Source organism: Meriones unguiculatus, chromosome 17, assembly GCF_030254825.1.
Source record: "Meriones unguiculatus strain TT.TT164.6M chromosome 17, Bangor_MerUng_6.1, whole genome shotgun sequence".
NCBI lineage: Eukaryota > Metazoa > Chordata > Mammalia > Rodentia > Muridae > Meriones > Meriones unguiculatus.
In genome coordinates this window covers 9,938,109-9,953,229 of record NC_083364.1, presented here as the reverse complement: position 1 = coordinate 9,953,229, position 15,121 = coordinate 9,938,109, and the positions used below count along the sequence as shown (strand labels likewise).

Genomic DNA, 15,121 nt, shown 5'->3' with positions numbered 1-15,121 from the left:
CAGCCATTAAGTAACAAATTTTAACTCTAATAAAAAATAAAAATAAAATGTGACACAGAGAACAGCTCTACATTAAAATGCTTCACTTGTTTGTGGGACTGCTTAAGATCCTAACAACATTAAGGTTTTTAATGAGTTCAAAAGTCCAAAAATCTGTATAATGATTTAAGAACAAGAGGACAAATAAAATCATACGAAGTGTTGTAATAAAAGCACTCTGTAGGGAAAGGAACAACAAACAGTTCTGGTAATTAATAATTTTGCAAAAGAAAACAAATTAGATTACCTAAAAATAAAAATAAAATCTCTATTAAAAACTTAATGGGTAAATGACTTGGAGATAATGTGACATAAATATGAAAAAAGCTAATGTTTTTGATGTGTAAATAGTCCAAAGTTTGATAAGAAAAATATAGAATCATGAAATGTATAAAGTAGAAAAAAAGGAAATAATTTAATGAATACAGAAAAATATCTGCAATGCTAAAAAAGAGACATCAACTAATTCCAAGATTTTAAAAAATAATAATCCCAGCAAGTCTATAAAAACAGACTTACACATGTTGGTAATTGTGTAAGCTTTTAAACCTTCCTAGAAAAATGTATAGTAACACGTTCAAAAAACTTTAAATATATTAATACCTTTAAGTTGGTGATTCTTTCTAGAATTTAACATAAAGAATTAATTATAAGTATAATTATACCTAGCATAGAGAATTACATCCCACTTGCTGAAATAAAATAAAAGCATTTTAAAAGATAACACTGAATGCATGGAACAAAAGATAAATGCACATTAAAAAGTCCAAGGGAAGAAAAAAATTAATATAATTCCATTATATTATAGAGAAACTGCAATCTCAGTGGCTTAATAGGTCGACATGTGACAGCTCCTATGGCTTCTAGACTGCATCAGAAGAGCCTCCTGGCCCCACGATGGCACATTCATTAAGTAACTGTGACTGAGGATATAACGCAGTCACAGTTAGTCAACAATTAAGTATGACTATGAAAGGTCTCCAACTCAAACTCTTTCCATCAAGATTCTCAGGATGTCACCTATGGCCTTGATTCCCAGTCTGCATTCCTTTGGCAGAGAGTGACTGCTGCAGCTCAAGTGTGGAAGGCAGGAGGCCCAGGTGCTCACAGGTCAGCAATAGGGACTTAGGGTTGTTCCTTTAAAGGGCGGGATACCTGACCTGCTGGCCCTCAGCAGGCTAAAGATGTGCTAAACTGCCTGGTGAATGCGCACTCTCCACTCTCCACGTGGCCAGGACCACACTGGATCCTCCTCCAGTCCTTCGTGCTGAGCTGGTCAATCTACAGAACCCATCTTCATGGAGGGTGTTACATGCACTTCACGAGTTTTGATGGAGTCAATGTCTTAAGCTGTATTGTGCACGTGGGCCTGAGTTATCACCAGGACAGTTTTCACTAGACTGTGCTCTGCTTACATATGTCTAAAATAAACTACCTGGGGTCAGACTCTGTAATTTTGAATACCAGCTGCTGAGTCGGAGTGGAACAGAACTACCTTTTTGCTTCTTCCTGATTGTTACTCTGCTGGCCATGGTGGTTGCAGAGACCTCCCCGCCCCAATCTTTCCCTTTAAGCAGAGGTGAAATGTGCACGAAGCATCTTCATTTTCTTTGCTAGGCAGCCTGGCATGGGGAAGAGTGGTGACTCTGGGACCAGAAGGACTGTTCTTTCCAAAATGGTCTTGTAGTTCTTGGAGGAAATGCTGTGGACAATCTCAGTACACTAAAATTTGTTACACACTAGACTTTGAGCTCTTTGACACTGTGACATGGTGCTTCTGGAACCAAAGGACAGCACATGCTTTGTTTTCTTCTCTCTCTGACAAGCAGTGTGAGCATCATGACCTAGCCCCCAAATCTTCTCCACACCTTGCTGCCAACAGCTCTGCATTTCTTCCAGTTACTCTCAATTATGACTTATCAGTTTGACTAGTGACACATGAGCCTAATTTGACAATGTTGGGTATCACAAGAAGTCTGAAGGCAACCATGACTGACAGCAGACAATGGGGCCAGGGAGAGTGCCTGTAGTCCCTTTTCAGATTTCATAATCAGACAACACTCCAAGTGTACACCCAAATAACATTAGGCTGGTTACATGATACAATTTGCAGCCAACATTAAGGAAGGACTTAGTGTTCCCATGTAATACGATAATGGCACTTTAAGAAAGAGCAAGATGCTGCCTCTAATTTTAGATAGTACATCATCTTAGAAGGGAAAGTTTCTGGCAAAGGAAGAAGTGAGGGAGCAGGCGAGTAAACAGATGAATGACACCAGCAAGTGAAAGATGGCACCGCAGCCATCTTTCTTTCTTCTGTGACTCTAATGCAATTATTTACGTTTTAGGACTATGCTGCATGATCTGTTCTATAGATGTTAAACAGGATAAGACTGAAGAGATGGCTCAGCAGTTAGGACCCTATTTCAGTTCCCACTACCCAAATGGAGGCTCAGAACTGCCTGTAACTCTAGTTCCAGGGAATCCAATGCCTACTCCTGGCCTTCTTAGGCATCAGGCACACATGTAGTACATATACATAGATAGAAGTAAACCACTCATACACATAAAATTTTTAAAAAAAGTAATTTAAGATATTCCAAATACATATATTGATAAAACTACACTAAAACAAACAAGTAAATTGTGCTTTTTTGTCAGAAAAAAATTTCTGAAGTATATTTGTTCGTTGCTAAGTTAGAGACCATTTAGTTATTAAGACTATGTAAATAGGAAAAGATAAGAACTATGAGAAAATAACACAAATCACAGATAACAATTAAGTTTTTACATGTATACTGACAGTATTGAAAGCAGCCAGGTAGATGTAATCATTAGGGTTTGCAGTAGGAGTTAAGTATATAACTTTTAAAGATATTACAGCCTCATGGATTTCCCTGCTAAGAATACATATTAAAAAGCAGAATATATAATTTTTATGTTACGCATGCCTTCTCAATTTCTACTAGCTTACATAAGCCTATAATAAATATAGCAGGCAAGTACTTGTAAGAACAAGACATTTGGTTTATAACTGAAAAACTTTACATTGTTCTCTCTCACTCTCAGTGCTCTAAGAAAGGAGGACAAGAGATCTCTTCGTCTGATCGGTGCTGACATTACCTGGCATAGCATTTCCACTCATGTCAGCATTCATGACAGCAGTGAAAACAAAGAGAAGGAAGCATTAAAAGAGGATGCATAGAAAGGGATGGAAGGCAAAGACTGGTCTTCCAAAGTGAATCATCTTCCCTCAAAGCTAAGAAACTACAGCTGACTGGAAATGGTGCCAACTTGATGATGTGAAGCAAAGATTAGCTGTCAGCATAAAGCTTCACAGTTTCTGAGCATACAGAGACATAAGAATTCAACATGCTGGCTCACTAGAATGTCCTCAATTACTTGGGATCTTTGACCTTTGTTATAGAACAAAATTGGTAGCCCATAATCTCAGGGTTTATAGAGAAATAAAAACTTCCCAGGGAATACAAATGTCAAAAATGTTCTCAGACTTAGCTGTACTCTGAATTAGATAATGGAAACTATGTCCTGACCAATGTAAGCTCTTGTAAGAGCCTCTCATTTTAAAATGACATCAGTGAGATCTGTATCTTTGGCATCAACTGCTATAAAAACATCATTTAAAAATGCCAAGGACAAGTTTAAATGCTAACCTATCTCCTTAAATAAATGGTGCTGGAAAGTATGGACATTAAAGTAAAATGATCTGTGATGTGAAATATGGCTACCAATATTACAATGAAATCAATAATCCAGCAACATGTTAAAACTTGTTATTTTTTAAAATTGTATTGCATTTATTTTTATTTATTTATAATTCTGCATCTGGAGGGGTGTACCTGTGACACAGCGTTCATGTAGAAGTCAAAAATAACTAGCAATAGCTGATCTTTCCTTTCACCATAGGTCTCAAGAATTGAACCGAAGTCCTCAGGCGTGGGGCAAGCACCTTTACCAAAACTTAGCCTCAACAAAACTTAGTCTCAACAATTCTAAAATTTTTATTCTTCCTTAAGCTTAATTAATTAGATATTTCATTCTATATAGAACACTAGAATGCATAGTGATTCTTTGAAGATCTTCTACCAACTATAAGACCAATGAAAACAACTATTGAAGAATAATTAAGGATTTGTTATTATAATATCAACAAAAGTAAATATTTTACAACAATAATGTGATTCAACTGTAATAAGTCACCAACTGGGGCTGGAGAGATGGCTCAGCAGTTAAGAGCACCGTCTGCTCTTCCAAAGGTCCTGAGTTCAATTCCCAGCAACCACATGGTGGCTCACAACCATCTGTAATGTGAACGAATTCCATCTTCTGGCAGGTGTAAATGTAGATTAGAACACTCATATACATAAAATAAGTCACCAACTGTAAAAGTCCAGGTCATCAATTACCTTTAAACATGTACTTCCTCACAGAGGCTATGCAGCTAGCCCACCCAACATGCACCTCCCCAAACCTGCTTGTCCACTCTTCCAGTCCCAAACACATACCTTTGCTATTATCCTACACACACATACACACACACACACACACACACACACACACACAGAGAGAGAGAGAGAGAGAGAGACAGAGAGAGACAGAGGGAGAGAGGGAGAGAGAGAAAGAATTATTCCCTGCTGTGAAAAGTGTCAGAAAACTACAGTGTTTTTGATAAACTGTTGAATGACAAGGAAGAAGCTATGGGAAAAAATACACAACTTAGGAAAACTAATGTTAATGGCAAATTTCCAGTCAAAAGCCTAAAGGAGATCCACTCCTGCCCAAGGTCTTTATTTCATTTTGTAATGGGATGACATCTTTAAATTAGAAATTCTTCATTTTTTAAATCTTGAGTTTTATGTTACAGTCTGTAATGTTTAAACAGTGCAGCAAGACTGCCTTTCTCCTGCACTCTCTGAGATGAACGGCTGATGGACTGGAATACAGCAGGCATCGGAAGTACACCGTGGTTGAGTAGACAGCACGGGGGAGGGGTAGCCAATGTGGAGGCCCTGAACACCATGGTGGCACACTGTTAATGCCCCCAAGTTCCATCTGATCCTGCTGCTTAAGTAGGCGCCTTAATCTGGGTCTTAATCTGCTAAACCAAGAACTTAGACAATAATGTTGTCCTGTAAGACTTTGAGGCCCCACCTCATCCATGCTCATTACTGTGCAAGGACAGAGGGGCAAAGAAGACAAAAGAGCAGATGCAGAAGAAAAGCCACGTTAAAAAGTAGCCCTGGAAAATCCCTCCTCAACACTCTGCCCAATAAAGGTTTGAAAACACAGGACAAACAAACCCCTCTGCTTTCTTGTTTTTTTATCTCATGATCATGGCCCTGGTTCCAGAATTCAAGCTGTATGTCACTACTTATACACACAGCATTACTTTATAAACTGTCTAATTACGCTAAGTAGGTGTTAAGAACCAGCTTGTGAATCAATACAGCACAAAAATAGAAAGTGAAGGCTCGCATGAGTGAAGTGTGTCATCTGAGCAGTGGAGGTGGAGGAGAAAGCAAAGATGAGTCAGAGAATCCTTGACTCTTAAGGAACTGGTAGTGTTAAGGCCTCTCATCTCGAGGAATTTTATAACTTTCACCTCTGGGAAATACAATCAGTCCACAATTTAGGAATAGTCACATGTTCTAGACCATGAATAACACATTAGGGTGTGGGAAGAAGATGTTCCAAAAAACTGATGTCTCTCTTTTAAGGGTCTGTTTAACTATTATTAAAATTTTCACTAATTATTGAATTTATATGCAAAAAAGTTACCTGCCAAAATTTCGGTGTTTCTTGCAGCTATTGTTTTAACTTTTATTATTCCCGATTCAGCAGCCTGTAGGAACAAAAATAATTAGAAAATTAAACTCACTATAAACATGAATTTGAGTGTAAGAAAACAAACACAAAACTAAAAGTACCAACAGTCACTATCGTCTTTATTTTTAAAACACTCGGATTCCAGTGGTGGCACAGGCATGAAACGTAACAAATGCGATCATCTGGACTACACAGCATGTAGATTGCAGCGTGCTTGATACCTTCCTTTGCCTTACACCATACCTGGGATGCCTGAGCACTGTACAGATTTGTATATTCAGAAAGTAAGACAATAAACAAAAAACCAATGGGAAGAACGACATTCTTTCCTTCGCACTCATAGGCCCTCTTTCCACCTCAAACTGCAAAGCCCCAAGTCAAGTGAAATTCCTGTCATGCACTAATAGGGGCCAAGTCTATTTTTTCCTCCTATACTTTAAAGATTGATTTTATTTGTGTGTGTGTGTGTGTGTGTGTGTGTGTGAGGAGCCACAGAGGTCGAGGGAGCACTGGGTCACTTGGAGGGGAGTTACAAGAGCTTGTGAGCTCTATATGCATGCTACAATCTGAAATCAGGTCCTGAATGCATAATGAACTAGCCATACACATACACACATACATACACATGCATGCGGAGTGTGTGTGTGTGTGCGCACACACACACACACACACACACACTCACGAAAAGAGGGGAAACCACTACATTTATCCCTAAATTCAAAGAATCACCAAAAGACAATTTGCTGTCTTAGATATTAGCCTACTTCATCATTCCCCATTTTTTTAACCACTAAACTATTATCCAAGAAAGTACTTGTATTATTATTCTCATTGACAACATTGTGTTGCTAGAAATTTTTACTAAACATGTTTATTTGCAAAACACATATATCAAGGACCCCGACCCCAACTGTAGTCTTACTGCATGCCATAGTAACCCTTGCATAGCCTACATAGTCTAGAATTCCTTTAGAAAATAAGACCTTCAGAGACATCTCTCTACCCACAAGGCTTTGAGGTATGAGGAAAGCATCTCCCACTGGTGGTGGCGTGACTCTACGCTCACTAAGCTGGAAGACTGGGGCAGAACAGACGCCAGTTCTAAGCCAGGTTAGGCTATAAGTGAGACACTTGCTTAAAACAAAAGAACAGAAATTAGGACATCCTAAACAGCAAGACTTAACAACCTTAGTGTTTACACTTAAATTCAAGGGGAAAAAAAAAGATACCATCCCCTTGCTCTGCCTTGGACTGCCTGTCCCTTACCCAGGAACCCTGTCTCACCTTGCTCACGTCCTTGCTAAGTTCTGAACCCCAGCATCATTCATCTGTCCCTGACCATGCATGCTAGCTTTCTTTTTTATCTCACAAAGTCTGTGTCTTAGTGTGTCCCGCTCACTTCCATACTTCAGTTCACATTTGCTTTCTCTACCTATCATATCCTCCATTCATTCAGTGTCTCCACTGTCAATGGTCCGCCTGCATCCATTGTGCTGCCTAGCATTCATAGGACTTAGGTTCAACACAAACCCTGCCAATGAAGGAATGAACAGACAAATGAAGTGTTTCTCGAAATTAGCAGCATACGGAAATCTAAAAGGAGAATTTACTAGCTCTACCAAAGCACTGACAAACGTAAGATACAGTAAAGAATACACTGTTTGGGTCGGAGGTAGTTTAGTCATATCCTATCACATGAGAAGCCTAGTTTAATCCCCACCACTGAAGTGGGGAAACAAGCACATAAGCAAGCAAGCGAACAAAGAAAAAGAAACAGTCAAAGATGAAACTCTTTATAGTTCTTAAAGTTACAACATCTACACATTCACAAACACAAACCCCAAATCTCAAAACTTTCTGTGCCAATGCTGTGCTGAGGTTCAAGCACTGCCAACATGGGGCCCCTTCAGAGCTATGATGAGGGTTCTTTTGAGCTGAGCACTGTTTCAGCATCATCAGCAACACACGTTCTTTGTGTGACAATTATTAAGAGGCTTTTCACCTTCAGTACTGTCTAGCCCTTTCACTGGGAATGCTTTACCCATTTATCTCACTCTGTTTCCTTGTAAGCCTTACACTACTAATGCTTATCACACCCTCTTTAAACAAGCAGCTACATAAATAAGGTTCCTAAATGAAGAGTTAACATAGTATAAAAATGCAAACTCACTCTAAAAGAGAGGCGTGTTGCACGGACTCTGACCCACAGATTCACAAGGCTACTAGATTTACAGTTTATTTCTCTGTCACTCTCTTCTTGGTTCTTGCCTGTTGCATGGTAAGCTCAACCTCAAGCTGCCTCCAATCTGGGCAACAAAAATAACTACAGTTATTCAACACCTCAGAAGTCCTGAGACACCTGGGGAAGAGAGCAGAGTCTTTTTCAGTGGATTCTGCGTGGAAGCTTTTTTACTTATCACTTTAACTAGGGCACACACTAGTTTTATATTATGAAGCAGAGGGACAGGTGGGATTTCTTTTTAAATGTACAGGAGTGTTCTGACTACCTGTATATATGTGTACCATGCACAAGCTTAACACGTGCAAAGGTCAGAGGAGGGTGTCGGAGACTCTGGAACTGGAGTTACGTACGGATGGGTAGGAACCATAATGTGGGTGCTGGGAAGCACACCTGACTTCTCTACCAGAGCAACAGGTACTCTTAACCAGTGAGCCATCTCTCCAGCCCCAAGGTGGAGATTAGTCAAATCACTCAGTAGGTAGAATTGAATTAGTTTGTCCAATTCCAGAGGGCTCCTACCAAGGAAGGAAAAAAAAAACAAAAACATACGCTACAGAAGGAAGGAACATGCGCATCAATACAACTACTACAGATTAATTTTGTTGTTGTTGTGTTTTTTGTTTTGTTTTGTTTTTGTTTTTTTGAGACAGGGTTTCACTGTGTAGCCTTGGCTGTTCTAGACTCACTTTGAAGACCAGGCTGGCTTCTAACTCACATAGATCTGCCTGCCTTTGCCTCCCAAGAGCTGGGATTACAGGTATGTGCCCCTGCACCCAGCTCAGATTAATTTTTTCTTAATGTTTATAAATGAGGCATGGGGCACATGTCTATTATCCTAACAGGTGGGTGATGGAAGCAGAAGGTTCAGGAGTTCAAGACCGGCTTCAGGCCGGCCTGGTGTACATGACACTGTTGGAAAAAACCAAAACCAAAACCAAACCAAACAAGTGGCTTTACGTGTTGCTTCCTGTCATGAAAACGCATGCTTCCGCTTATAACAAATATGCATTTGCACCTCATGAAAAAAATCTAAAATTAAAACAAAACTTTCAAAATTCCAAATTATTCATAGAACACAGCAGTGAAATGAAAATGAAACAAAAAATGTGAAATTTAACTTACTTTCAACTTAGATAACATAATGTATTCATGAGACAAAAAGGAGGCATGGGGATGCCCTGAAGACTTCTTACATGTCAGGAAATGTTAAGATCTGAGGCAAATGCACACTTGAGAGTGCTGAAAAGATACAGAATGTCCTTATGGGGCAATATACACACAAAACAATTACTACATTGAAACCAATAAAATATTCTCCTGTAACATTCAACTATTCTACAACTATAGTTCAAAAATCCACATACGACATTTTATTCCAAACTCATGGTTTCTAAGAAATAAAATTTCTTTAATAAGTAAAATGGAAGACCAGAATGCAGGGTGCATGAAGATGGTTAAAAATATTGATACAGCATGTCTTTCTCTTCCCTATCCTTTTCTAAACATTTAAACTTCAATAAAGGATCTAGTTACCAAATCCTGGGGATACAGTTTTATGCTATAATGGCTAGAAAGACAGATAAGATGCAATAAGTGATCCTTTAAGATTTATTTAGTAAAGAGGGAGAAAACTCAAAAATACAGCAGAAGATAAAATACAAGAATTAAAGAAAATAGCTTATGCAGTAAGCTTAAAAGAAAGGATTTTTGTTTTGTTTTTTGTTGTTTTTTTGCTGTTGTTTGCTTGTTTTTTGTCTTGTTGTCTTTGCTTTTGTTTTAAAGCAGAGGCGCACACACTAGACAATGAGCCTACGTGCCAGGCACGAGGTTTTCCTCTACAGCCAGCGTGCAATTGGCACACACTTACGTATTCAAAATTATCTCATGAATGGATAAACGAATGAACAAATGAGGAACAAAATCAGAAAATTACCTGTGATTTTAGTTCACGATAAATGGGTTGGCAAGTACTTGGGTTGGAATTATTATAAGACAGAATTCTAAATGGGGACAGGGTGGAAGAGAGAAGGAGCCAGTTCCAAACTAGTAAAGGGAACCTCAGAATCTGCAGCATGAAAGGTGGAAGCAGGAACACTTTGAAGACTAACACATGATCACTGCCTAAATAAAGAAATGGGTAAAGATGAGGAAGCCATAGAGATTAGAAGGATCAAGCAGGTATGAATGCCAGCCTAAGAAATTTAATAATCACATGGTAGCAACCAAGAGTTTCTAAGTGCTAAGTGTGCTAATATGATTTACTTATGTCATTGATATACATCAAAAGTCAGGCATAACGTTAAAACCTGGGGTAGGATAGTACATGGGAAAATGGGAAAGAAAAAAAAAAAGAAAAGCCAGAAACTACAGGAAGCTGATAGGAGCAGCATGAGCAAAAGTAGCATACGACCAATAACAACACAAAGGAACAGGGATGGAGAACTGTTTTAGCAGAGCAGAGTCCAGTGGCAAGAAGTTCTATCTGAGCTATGCGGGAGATGCTCTGTTAGAGTGGATGACACAGATAGAGCCACTGGCATCATGCTAAGGTCCAAAGTAAGGGGAGCAGGCAGCATACAGGGAAGAGTATCAGAAAAACTCCGTGGGCAAACCAGGGTACAAGTGAAGAACAGGACTCCTGAGAGAGAAGACAAACAGTGTACTACAAAGATCAAAACGAGAGAGCTTCAAGGAGGGAAAAGAATGGTCAATGGCAGTAAGCAGACAGATGGTGGGGACAGCAAGCCATTTGTAGACTGCTATGGTAGGGAGAAGAGAGGACTGACTAGTTGAGTGCTCGGGGAGTCACGCCCAGTCCCTCCACATTCCAGCTTTACTCTCTGACTCAGCCCCTCTGAACCTCCTCGGGGATAAAATGAAGTACTGATTTTTTTTTTCTTTTTTCTTTAAGACAGTGTCTTGATACGCAGCCCAGGCCAGGCTAAAACTCTATAAATCAGGCTGGCCTCATACAGAGACGTGCCTGCCTCTGCATTCCAAGTGCTGTGGGCCATGCTACACCTGCCTTCTTTTTCTTCTCAGTCTTGTTATGTAGCTCAGCTTGAGATCTCCTGCCTCAGCCTTGTAAGTGCTACATTCTAGGTGTGCTTAGCTATAAAATATTTAAAGAAGTATGTTAAAAGATGCAAAGTTTCTTACACTGTTGTAAAGGTTATATTTTATTAAATCAAGTTAACTTCTTGAAAATAAAGGTAGTTTCTATTTTTGCCATGTTTTATACTTAAGAGACTAAGAAGCTGCTCTAAACTTTCACTAGCAGCACAACCTACATTGTACTTGGTTAAAAGTAAGCTCTCTCACAGGAGAAAGAAAAAGGACTCAAGATGATTTAAGTCAAGCCAGTGCCTTTTATTTCTATGCCATCAAAGCACAGTGCCATGAAGTAACCAATACAGTGCAAACACTTATGTATTTGTCTCTATTCTTATGCATTTCAATATATTATAAAATTTATTTATCCTTATTCATGAATTTATTCTATTATACTTGTGAGGGAAAGAACACCAATTGTGGGGGAAACAATAACAGTGCATTATAAAACACAGCACTAAAACAATTTACAACTAAGCACAGCTAGATTATACAGCCTCCATTCTTCACTGTGAAAGACCTGAAAATGAGGTCTGAATCTATCCAGAGAGCCAAGAACCTTAGCCTCAGATCCCAAATAAAAGAATAAAAGAGAATCCTGCCGTGGCAATAGAAGGCATTCTGTCAGCAGGTCTGTAGCAGCCTCCAATTAACACTAAACAAAAACTCTGCCACCAGGAACCTCGGATTTAGGCAAGAATCTCTGCCAAGGTGCCAATGACTAACAGAAAGCTTCAAAGTACACAGCCGGGAAGCACTGTCTGTAATTTGTGCTTTATTGATTCTGTGATATCAAAAAGAGAGACAGCGCCTGCAAGATGGCTCTGTAAGTTAAGGTGTTCATCACAGGCCTGACAATGTATGCAGCTCAAGTGCCTGGTGCCACCAAAGGCCAGAGGGCATCGGCTTCCCTTGAAATCAGGTCACAGAGAGTTTAGAGCCACCATGGGGTGGGTGCTGGGACTCAAGCTGGGTCCTCTGAGGAGCACTAACCACTGAGGTTAGGAGCTCCTAACCACTGAGCCATCTGTCCAGCCAAAAGTAAGAAACTTTCACTCAGCAAATCCTTTTAGAGCATGCACCATATACAAGGTCATATATTAGAGACAACCACAAGAATGGTTCTTGCCATTACTGCAACGGCTAGAAGCAAGGACTGAGTAGCTAGCTGGTCAGAGACTAAAACTAATGAGCTTTAATGAATGTGCCAGGATTAGGAATGCAGGGAGTTCCAGAACTTTGTAAGTTACTTGTTGAAAGAGGGGCAACTAAACTCTTAAGTTAACTCTTAGGTCACAGAGGCCCAAAGCACAGAAGAGCCATAGCTCTTTTCATGATTTACTAGAACTGGGAACAGCCACAGATCTATAAATTATTGCTAAAATTACAGTAGGATTTAATGTTTTCTATTCATTTTTACAGTAAAAATAACCTCTCTCTGTGGTGTGTGTGTGTGTGTGTGTATGTGTGTACCTAGATGGGAATGATTCAACAGGATCTCACTCTCCAGCCCCCAAGTTGGCCTCAAACTCATGCCCATCCTCCTGCGTCATCTAATTACAGGTGTGACCCAACATACCTGGTAAAACACCCTAATTCTTTAAAAAAATATAACTTTCAACAGACAGGTGATACAAGACACAACAAAGAAAATCAAAACCAAAGCAAGTTAGTGCTTACATGAATTAAAACACAGTATCTTCCTCAAAGTGACACCTCTGGCCTCCATCTGGGTTGTAGCCCATTAAAGAAATTGTAATTCACTGAAGACAGGAGAAGCAAAGCACTCACAGAAAACCTAAAGGTTCCTTATAAGTCTAAACTCTAATTATAAAACTTTTTACAATAAGGATAAATAAAATTTTAGGTGGAAAAATATGAACTCAGTTACTAATTTTAATAGCAAATAGTATATTAAATTGCAGGTATACTAAGCTACATTAACTAGGAAATAAAAGTAAATAGCTTTACATATCATTGAACTACATTATTTAAAAAAATTTTTTAGACTTATTCATTTTTATTTGTATGGGTGTTTTGCCTGTATGTAAGTTTGTGCACCACCTTAGGGTCCGATCTCTTGACTGGAGTTACACATGGCTATGTGCCAACACACCGTTGCTGGGAATTAACCTGGGACCTCTGGAAGAGCAACAAGTACTCTTCCTCCCCCTCCCCCCCCGTGTTTTTTTTCAACACAGGGTTTCCCTTTGTAGCCTTGGCTGTCCTGGACTCCCTTTGTAGACCAGGATAGCCTCGAATTCACATTGACCCCCTGCCTGAGCGTATGCCACCACGCTGGGCTGCAACAAGTACTCTTAACCGCTGAGCCATCTCTCCAGTCCCCTGAACTGCATTATTTTAAAAATGTGAAAGGACACGGTTTTTAAAATATTTCAACAAAAATGGAATCCTAAGAGAAATAAGTCGGCGATTGAAATTAAGACTGAAAGTGACTGAATTAAAATTGTCAATTCAGTATCTGGCAATTTTTATTAGCATACATTAAGTTGAGCTCCTTTACTGATACTTTTCCTGTGAGCCATCGCCATCACCATCATCATTATTTTGGGGTTTTGAGACAGGTCTTTTCATGTAGCCCTGGCTGTCCACTCTCTAATTCACAGAGGTACGTTTACCACACTGAGTGCTGGGACTAAAAGTTTGGCCACCACACCCGGACTCTCATCCTATAAAACCACATTTTCACCCCATTCTACAGCTGAAAACAAACAAACAAACGAAACTCATGGACCCAAGAAACTGTTCTCAGGTGCATTTGCTTTTGCAACGCATCCACTACAGCACTGCTTGCAGTTTAACACAGTGACGGTAGGCCTTGACCATTTGCTGTGAATTAGGTGCTCTCGTTTATTAAATGAGATCTGGAGTTAGATCTGGAGTTGGAGTTAAAAACACAGCCAAGAAGGGAATGTTTCCAAGTGAGGGGCATACATACTGTAGGTAGATAGATGTACGTGTGCTGTACAGATTCCGCTACGGTACTGGATACTCATTTTTAGGTGCAATAAACCTGACTCAAGTCACTGAACTGGCTCACTCCAGGAACTTCACTTCGAAATAAACATGAAACGAGAATGGAGAAAAGCAAATTTCCCTGGAACTCTCAAAGGAATCTACAAACAGCACTTGTGGAACGATCACCGACTTAAAGCTACTGGCCGAATGAAAATTGGCACAGGGCTGGGGAATCAAGGAACGGGTCCACACAGGGCCAGGGAGGGCTCGTGACGTTTCCCCTGACGCCGTCTGAAGCATACCTCCTTGACAGGTGGGAATTTCTTCTTGCATTCGAGGGACAAGGCCCGCAAGTCGCTCTGCATATTCTCCAGCAGCTTCTTCACAGCCTCGGGGCTGTTGGTGCCGGACATGGTCCCCCCAGTTCCTAGCCGATCGGTGAACGGCACGACCACGCTGGCACTGTCAGCTCCTGGGGCGGAGGGCGGCGCGCCGGCGGCCGCTCAGTCTCCCGCAGCCGGAGCCCGGGACGCGGCGGGCGCACGGCCGGGCCTGGGCTTCGCCCCCGAGGCTCGCCCGCGCTCCCCCGCGCAGCCCCGCACCGCCGACGGCTGCGCGCCCGCCAGGCTCCCCCGGCGTCGGCCCGGGAGCCCACCGCCCCGGCAGGTCCCTCCCGCTGCCGCGGGGCCCGGCCGCGGCGGGCGTCACCGGCCGAGCTGGCCAGAAGCTTCAGCGATGCCCGCCCCGGGAGCCCAGACTCGCCGACGCCATTAGCCGAGTCGCCCACAATTCCGAGCGCGGCCCGGACACGTCAGCCGCACTTCCGGGCTCCGGGCCCCGCCCCCGCACGGGCCAATCAGGGTGCGAGCAGCTGGGGGGGCGGGGCCGAGCTGGAAGCCCCGC

General features: G+C 41.0%; 1 protein-coding gene across 3 annotated transcripts in view; it reads right to left on the bottom strand.

The window, feature by feature from the left end:
• Positions 1 to 14,859, bottom strand: part of Mon2 (MON2 homolog, regulator of endosome-to-Golgi trafficking) — a 79,689-nt gene extending 64,830 nt beyond the window's left edge. For 2 of the 3 annotated variants that reach the window (XM_021636512.2, XM_021636514.2), the window contains exons 1-2: positions 14,521 to 14,859; positions 5,839 to 5,902 (exon numbers count right to left, since the gene is read on the bottom strand). In XM_021636512.2, coding sequence (XP_021492187.1) covers positions 5,839 to 5,902; positions 14,521 to 14,631 — 175 coding nt within the window. In that variant the 5' untranslated portion in view covers positions 14,632 to 14,859. Of the gene's footprint in view, positions 1 to 3,162; positions 3,180 to 5,838; positions 5,903 to 14,520 lie in introns of those variants that run through there. The other variant, XM_060371001.1, reaches the window with a different exon arrangement.
• Positions 14,860 to 15,121: the final 262 nt, after the last annotated feature.